Here is an 8,296-nt window from a genome sequence, read left to right as displayed (position 1 = left end):
TGTACTGCCTCTTTTAGCTTTTTTTCTAGTTCCTCTTTTGCCGCAAATAAATTATCTTTTCTCTCATTTAACGCTTTTATTTTTTCTGTGAACTCCTTCTCTTTTTTATCCCATTCTGATTTCTCCTTCATGCTAATCTGCCACCTCAGGTGTCGGCCGATCACCAGGGCTGCAGCTAAATCTTTGTTTTTGTTCCAATGTTCATACGCTTTTTTACAGACATCTTCGCCCCAAACTCCTTCTGACAGACTCAGCTTCTTCCTATATTTTTCTTCCCTTTCAGTTAACTTACACTTTTCCGATATATAATCAGATACTTCCACCACTTTCTCAAACACCCAATTAGCACACATGTTTGGTTTCTTTAAGATTTACTTTTGTCGTGTGTGAGGTAACAGCTCATTCAGTAGGGGGATGTTTTCACTTGGAAAAACCTGTGCATTACTGCACTCATTCAGCTAAGGGCGTCTGTTACCTCCAGATCTAAATGCCTCTCAGAGACTTTAGAGAGGACTTACACCGCACTGTTCACAGGTAAGGAACGAGACCTCGAAAACCCCCTTTCTTGATCAGTAATTCACCATCCCCAGAACGCCAGCATCGCTGGTTTTGCCCCGGGGTGGACTTACACACTGAGCTCAATCAGGGCGATTCTCGGGTCTCAACGTCCTTTAAATCCTGCTACTTAATGCTTTGCTCTTTTATTATTAGGTGTGTTTATGTTAGTGTCGTGCGTGTGTATATGTATTTCACAAACAAGGAAAACACCAAAAAACATACATACATATACATATATCTCTTCTACTTCTGTTTCCTTTAAAACAAAAAACCACGCCACGCCAATCCGTGCAGGATCAAGGCGTAGCAAATCTCAGGACCCCGGGCGCAATTAAGGCCCACACCAATCCTGGATTACGTGCATTTAATGCACCCCTTGCTCCAGAACCCCAGGCGCAATTAAGGCCCACACCGATCCTGAGCCTCAGAACTCCGGGCGCAATTAAGGCCCACACCAGTCCTGAATTACATGCATTTAATGCACCACTCAGCTCCAGAACCCCGGGCGCAATTAAGGCCCACACCGATCCTGAGCCTCAGAACTCCGGGCGCAATTAAGGCCCACACCAGTCCTGAACTACGTGCATTTAATGCACCCCTTGCTCCAGAACCCCGGGCGCAATTTAGGCCCTCACCGATCCTGAGCCTCAGAACTCCGGGCGCAATTAAGGCCCAAACCAGTCCTGACCTTCAGAACTCCGGGCGCAATTAAGGCCCACACCAGTCCTGAACTTCGCGGTAAAGGTCCAAAACCCGTTCAAAAACTCCACGCGCAATTAAGGCATACACCAGCTTCGAACGCCTGTACACAATACCGCGGACCGCCTGCCAGACCAAATTCTGGGCTTACAGCAAACAACCCATTACATACACCGGTGTCTTCCCCGGGCCAGAAGAATTCAGGAACTCACGTTTACTCTGTCATCTCGGGCGATTCTCGCAGGGAGCAGAGACTTCCCAATCGGTCAGAGAGAGTCGGGACTTTTAAATAAAAGAGGAGTCCTTACCTCTTAGTAATGTGCGCGCTGACCGTCTCTCCTGCCGATGGGAAGTTCTGCGCCTTCTGGAGCATCCTGCCGACTACGCCAAATTTGTTGTAACAGAAGAAATAAGGTTCTTGATCCCGAGATGAAGTAAAACAGATGAGTTTATTGCATGCAAGGAACAATAAAGCCGAAGTCTTGTTTCCCGCAAGAAACAACAAAACCGAAGTATTGTTCCCCGTACTGGTACAAACTTTTGGGTTATATAGTGTCTTCTTCTCCGTTTCTGACGTCACTCGGTCTGATGGTAAAGAGGGGGGTTCATGGTATTTGGCCAGTTTACGATGTCCTGGCCAAATGGTCAGTTTAAGATTACACCCAGGGGGGTTCCTAGCTTGCATCTGCAATCCTTATCAGTTAACCCCCTTTCCTGCCATAAACCCCAGCTTGTGACTTAGAAGTCTAAACCACATACAGAAAGGATTAAATTCAAACCCCCGTCTTCACATCTTTCTTCACCTTGCATTCTTCATACCAAACCAAAAACTCGGCTTTCTCGCTCGGCAGCATGCAGTTAACGCCGTAAAGTTCTGGCGGTGGCATCGGGCCTACATAATTTTGGTTTTCTGAAGTGTTCATCAAGTGTGGAAAATAACCCTTAGCCCCGGGGAACCCCATGGCTGATGGCAGTTTGCTTAATTTCATAGGGAGAAAGTTTAGAGAATCGATAAATCTGATGTTCAGAGCTTTTACGGTCATACACATAATCTTACCACCCTGATTAATTAGTTCAACGTCCATCTTTTCATCTAACAACTGTCTGATTACTAGGTAATTGTCATAACCCTTGCCATTGTGCGATATGAAAGTATGGTTTTTGAAACGACTATCGATAAATTTACACACAAAATCCTTTAGACAAGTTTTACCATAAAATTCCCAGCTTCGTTTATTGTTAATATGAAGGGCATGGATGTAATTTGGTATGTGCGTCCCCGTTTCTTGCATGCATTCAAAGTCGGAAAAAAATGTACCTGTTTGAAATTTTGGGTTTGTGTGGCTCTGTAAGAGGTCTGAGATGTGGTTTAAAAAATCGGCAGCATTTAATTCTCCGGGCCGTCTTCTGCGTGAGAACAAGGGTTTGTTAAAACCACCTGAAGTCAAACGCAGCTGTACAAAATCATTCACCCCTAAGTTTGGAGAAAGTTCATCCAATATTCTCTGGACTGCACCATGCACAGCGTCTATAGCCTGTACATACAAGACTATTCTGTCAAGATTAACAAAACGAAATTCTTCATAGTGCTCGGTTGCTCTAAAATTATTATAAGACCAGTTATAACTACGTATACGCTCCAGGAAAACTAAGGGGTCTCTATTCGCACCGACACCGTCACCAACCTGATTCACATCGTTCATCACAATCGGTTCTCGGTTTTCAAAGTTACCGCCATCCTGTTCTGCTACAGCACCACAGCCCGCTAAGTTATTTTCCACCAATGCATTCTCATTGTGTGGTTCGGGCTGCCCTTGGGAAATCTGATGCCTCTCTCTGAATCTTTTACGTCTCAACAAACATGCTTTTGCCAGTTTAATTCTTTTATTAATGTACAAACGCTTGATGTTGGCAAGAGGTCGGTCTTTTAAACACTTTTTAGACCGCATGCTTAGTCATTTATCCCTGGGGATCTACGCTAATGAACCATGAAATAGCATTATCAGGTTATGAAATCCAGAGTTCAGAGTGGCATCCTCTTTAGAAATTATGTCTAAGAGGCTAGCAGCGTAAACCTGGATCGGTTTTGGAAACACAGAATGTACACTTGCTAAAGCTGCTCTTAGATTCTCTAAATCCCGCTTTTTATCCACTTCATTAGTGCTCACCGTTGATAGTAACTGTGCAATATACCGCACTGAGTCTCGCACATCACCAAACACCAAGTCTCTAATTGCGTTATTATTTCTCTCCAAAGGGCTTGACACGTTTGGTTTTGGTCAGCGTATTAACGGCCGTCTTCGATGCTGTCACCACCTTAGGGTCCGACGTTTCCACCACATTTGTTTCACCGCTCGTCAATACAGCTGCTGTGTGAATAAAAATAAAAGACTTTTTAATACCACGCCAGTGTACCATATCTCAAAATCAGAAAACTACACTATGATAAAAATAAAAATAAAAGACTTTCCAACAAACCAGCCAATGCAATCTAAACGATCAAAATCAGAAAACTACGTTAACTAGGATAAAAATGCCACACATGTGGTGCATCCTTACACAAAGGGCTGTGGGTGAATGGAACAAGTTACCCGGAAACACCGGTTTCCTTTAAGACAGTGATGGCGCTACTAGGACAAGCAGTAAGGTTAACGGCATATAGATACCAGACGCAGACCAGTCGTTTTTAACTTTAAAGTCTTAAAGGCTAAGCAGTTTTAAAATAAGGCTTTTTAATAACCCAAAACAGAAACTATGTGAACTAGGATCTTTCAACGAATTAAAATTCTAACAAAGGAAGTAACTGTTGCAAAAAGTGGTTCATAACACATCTTGACCACGCTTAAATTATATTAACCTTTGTTGATTTGAGACGTTTTGAGTTCGCTGTTTCAGTTGAAGTCTTAGCGTTGCGTCGTAGTTTATTTTTTGAAGGTTCGGGTTCTGCACGGAGAGGGAAAATACCATTAGTGAAAGAACTCAACACCCCAAATTACCAAAAATAGAAAACGGTGGGAATTTATATTAATTAGTTATAGACACCTTTAAATATGTATGTTAAAAGAATGTTTTATAACACGGCACAGACAATTCTTAACTAATACCGACCTCTTCTCCCAGGCGATCTGGCAATATGCTCCGCAACCTCTGGTATAACGTGAACATCTGCTTGAGTCTACACAAGGTTTTGAGGACGTATTGTAAAGCACAAACAAGGTTTTTTAAACATGTAGCTCGTTCCCTCCACAACGTCTGTGAAATAGACACACGCGTGTATTGATGCGGAGAAAGTACCCGTGTGCCTTTAAGACGGACATGGCCGTAAAGCGTTATTCAAAACATTGTCGTAATTACTCACCGGCGTTGCAGTGTGTTGCCGTAAGTGGTCTTTTTACAGCTGTTGTTTTCGGTGTCTAATGGAAAAGAATGGATACGCGCAGTCACGGCCACATTATGGAACAACTCCCTGGTAATTCCATTATAATAATTCAATATTGCATAATATACAAATATTATACAACGTTTTGCATCTATAGCTAACAACACGTCAACATGAGACATGCACCGTGACGTTGTAATTTTATCTCACAATAAGCCAGATATATATACCTGGGTAATTCTGGAAATCCTCGTCTTCGTCTATCAAATCGAGCAGTGTTAATTCCGTAAATAAACTGTCTTCAGACTGTTGAATTTGATCGGTGTGATCCATTCTGACAAGTTAGTCGATAACGCGAGACTGAAAGAATCGGAATCCAGCCAGAAGTTCGCATGTTATGTCGCTGGTTCTTATACCCCCCGATAAACATCCTCTAAGAAACACGTTTCCCACATGTTCCCCCCATAAATCCTTTAACCTTAGATATCATGGGGCATGCACGTGCTGGGCTGTAGAAATTATTTTAAGAAACATTTTTAGAAAACGTTTTAGACCGTTATAATGTTAAAATCTATATTATTTTAAAACATACAATGGTGTCTAAATTTCATAGCTGTTAAAACGTGGTGAAAATGTGTCCTGGTGTCTGTGTTTGATTCACCAACAGACCACTAAGAATATTATTAAGAAAAATGTTTTTTTATTAACGATATCACTATAAGAAAATGCATCTATTTTTTATAGCGACGTGTTCACAAACCAACCTTGACGTTTTGAGGTTTTATTTTTTCCAATGCGATGTTAAAAACATTTACATTTTTGCGTGAAATACATGTGGTGATTATAAATTAGAAAACTTTACATTAATATAAACCTAAAATGTATATACAAAACAGCATTTAAAACAAATGAAAAACTATAACTCCTATGGCCGTCCGTTTATTGTCACTCCCGCTTAAAATTTTAAAATTTTATGAACTTTCGTTATGAGGTCAATTTTAGCACCCCCACCCCCCATGACTCCGGACGGTGTGCGCATGTGTTTGCCAGATAAAACCATACATTGTCTCTGCATTCCAGAGCCTTTAACTACCGTGACACCGACCCCCACACGATTCCCAAAGATCTCTGTTACATTATTTTAAAACTTTAAGACCAGTCCGTTAAAAAAAAGACCAACACCACATCATTTGTGTCAAACTTTTGAAAAGCTGTCGCGAATGTGTTATTAAAAATAAGCTGTGTCTTATTACATTATTTTATAACTTTAAGACCAATCCACGCGTGTTTAAAAAATTATTTTCTGCGCAAACACATCATTTTTTGCCTGTTAATACTTTTAAAGACTTTTACGCGCGCGGTGCGTGAAAATTCATTTCAAACTTTTGAAAAAGCTGTCACGAATGTGTTATTAAAAATAAGCTGTGTCTTATTACATTATTTTAAAACTTTAAGAGCAACCGTTCTAAAACACCACAACCAATTGAAAAATGTCTTGTGTTATGTAGGCGTGGTTACACCTTTGGTTCATATTTTAAACGCTCTGGCTTGACACTGGCGCAGCGTGTCCCTGGAGCTGTCAGACACCATCCCGGTGTTGGTAGCTACAAAGATGGCTTCTTTGTGTGGAGAAACATCAGGTTCCTCTGCTCTACAAAGTGAAGAGGTAGGCTGCTAAAATATTTTTTCTGATCGTGGAATTGTTGTTTCAATCGGCACTTAGCGTATGTCATTTTAATACTTGGTCTTCTTTTTAGCAAAACCCGACCTCGCCCTCTGCGACGTGTGACAGCAGCTGTCGTGTGAGTTCGGATGGGGAACCTGGTAATGAAGAACTGCCTGGTAGTGGTGATGATACGTCGCTACAAATGGTAAATATTAACGAAAAACCCTAACTCAAAAGAGGTGTTAAATGATAGATATTTTAGGTACAAAGCATGTCTATTTATTTTGTTAAGCCTTCCTTTTCTTTTTCCTTTAATAGAATAATGAAGAGGTCGACGCATCAATCTTCAAACTACCATCGCGACTGAATGTTTCGTGTCTATGCTTGTGTGTTCGTCCAAATGTTAATAATGATGATGCTCAACCAGGTTTTGCTAACGATGTCCCTAATGAGCCCGATGTTATGGCCCAGATTGTGAAAGCAGTAGTTTATTGCATCTTCAAACACTGTTTAAAGGGGGTTCTGGTTGATGAATGCCCGGTCTGTTTGATTGACCACCCCGGTCAACGGGGTCACACATGCCTGGCTGTCGGCTACACAGATGGGTTTGAAGATGTGACGTTTGCCTTGTTAGAAATTTATAAGTCTCTCAGTTTAGCCCGAATTTTATCGGCTGTTCTGTACATCGCCAGGTGTCTGGGTTCGTACACCATTACAAATGACACTGAGCGGGGCATAAAACACTTGCTGAAAAACATAATTGACGACTGCTTGCCATACGTGCATGTACGCTCCATACTTGAACAGCTAGATGAAAAATTAGTAGACGTGACTTTTGATGCATTGCAAAAGAAACATTATTCTTATTTTTACAGACGCAAAAAAAAAGATCTATGTAAAATGTGAAATACACGCCATGTGAATAGAGCTTTCACTATGTTTTACAGACCCGGGTGTGCCATCGTCCGAAGAATGAAGAATTTCGAATGTATACGTCTGAATTCTTACAAAGAGTGCTTTACACACTTCTTTCTACAAAGCTTGATATGAAAAACAAAGAGTTGAATGCTAATGTCCTTAAATTTGTTAAAGAGATAGATGTGTATGTCAAGAACATGAGTGAAATTATTGCAGATCTGATGTTTTCAGATCAGAAACAGAAGCCTGGTGGCTTCTGCAGTGTGTATTCCAAAATACGTGTTTTGCACAGAACCTGTGGTAACACCATCCCGCTGATTACGCAGGCAAATTTTTTTGCTCTGTTAGATTGGATCGCCCAGTGCGGTTCGCATGGTTTTAGACATGGGGAGCGGAAGGGGATTATGAATGCTTTTTCAGATGCCTCAAAGTTTCTCAGCAATGTTGGGGTGGTAGTTACGTGTACCGAACTAATTTTCTGCACCAACATTTAATTGTTGATTGCAAACAGGAGCCGGTAACGCATGTGTACTGCGATGTTTCTGTGTTTGAAAACCTACTGTTGAAATAAAGTGGTTCACATTTCACGTGCTTGAAAACAGGAGTCTGTAACGTTTGTGAAAAGTGTGTACTACGATGTTTCTGTGCTTGAAAACCTATTGATGAAATAAAGTGGTTCACATTTCACATGCTATTTGTCCTGCGAGTTCTTTCCGTGAGACTTTACGCGGTCACTGTGTGTGTGTGTGTGTGTGTGTGTGTGAGGGCTTACATGCCCTTGATGTTTTTGAGTGTTTCTGTGTTTGAAAACCTATTGATGAAATAAAGTGGTTCACATTTCACATGCTGTTTGTCCTGCGAGTTCTTTCCATGAGACTTTACGCGGTCACTGTGTGTGTGAGTGCTTACACGCCCTTGATGTTTTTGGAGACTTGCTGTCAGGGTCAACCACTCGGCCACCCGGCCGCGGCTGGTGCCGCTCACACCCCGGGATCTCGCGGCCCTCACCAGACTCCCCATGCCGCCTTAACTCCCCGATTCCCTTGGGTTATAATAGAGAGCGCTCAGCCCTGTGG

General features: G+C 41.7%; 1 protein-coding gene and 1 long non-coding RNA gene across 3 annotated transcripts; one reads left to right on the top strand and one right to left on the bottom strand.

Moving 5' to 3' along the window:
- Positions 1–287: 287 nt before the first annotated feature.
- Positions 288–6,211, bottom strand: LOC148835149 (uncharacterized). 2 transcript variants are annotated; one of them, XM_088917214.1, is made up of 5 exons: positions 4,867–6,211; positions 4,616–4,670; positions 4,366–4,432; positions 4,115–4,200; positions 288–3,626 (listed from the first exon to the last, which is right to left on the bottom strand). In XM_088917214.1, exons 1-5 carry the CDS (start codon positions 4,967–4,969, stop codon positions 3,605–3,607), a joined length of 333 nt encoding a protein of 110 aa, XP_088773340.1. In that variant the 5' UTR covers positions 4,970–6,211; the 3' UTR covers positions 288–3,604. The 2 variants fall into 2 exon arrangements, 1 of the variants encoding a protein (XP_088773340.1); XR_016091094.1 differs by lacking the exon at positions 4,366–4,432.
- LOC148835148 (uncharacterized) lies at positions 4,632–7,907 on the top strand. Its single transcript, XR_016091095.1, has 4 exons — positions 4,632–4,726; positions 6,200–6,302; positions 6,394–6,507; positions 7,250–7,907. It is a non-coding gene; the product is annotated as an uncharacterized LOC148835148 (long non-coding RNA).
- Positions 7,908–8,296: the final 389 nt, after the last annotated feature.

This window comes from Atractosteus spatula, chromosome 5, assembly GCF_055471065.1.
Source record: "Atractosteus spatula isolate fAtrSpa1 chromosome 5, fAtrSpa1.hap1, whole genome shotgun sequence".
NCBI classification, from domain to species: domain Eukaryota; kingdom Metazoa; phylum Chordata; class Actinopteri; order Semionotiformes; family Lepisosteidae; genus Atractosteus; species Atractosteus spatula.
This window is presented reverse-complemented; position numbering and strand designations above follow the sequence as displayed.

Bases quoted from the DNA above. Each gene is read 5' to 3' on its own strand.
- LOC148835149 (XM_088917214.1), bottom strand. From the start codon at position 4,969: ATGGATCACACCGATCAAATTCAACAGTCTGAAGACAGTTTATTTACG. The intron at 4,671-4,866 runs GTATATATATCT...CTTTTCCATTAG, and splicing joins GGATTTCCAGAATTACCCAG to ACACCGAAAACAACAGCTGT. The intron at 4,433-4,615 runs GTGAGTAATTAC...AACCTTGTGTAG, and splicing joins GGCAACACACTGCAACGCCG to ACTCAAGCAGATGTTCACGT.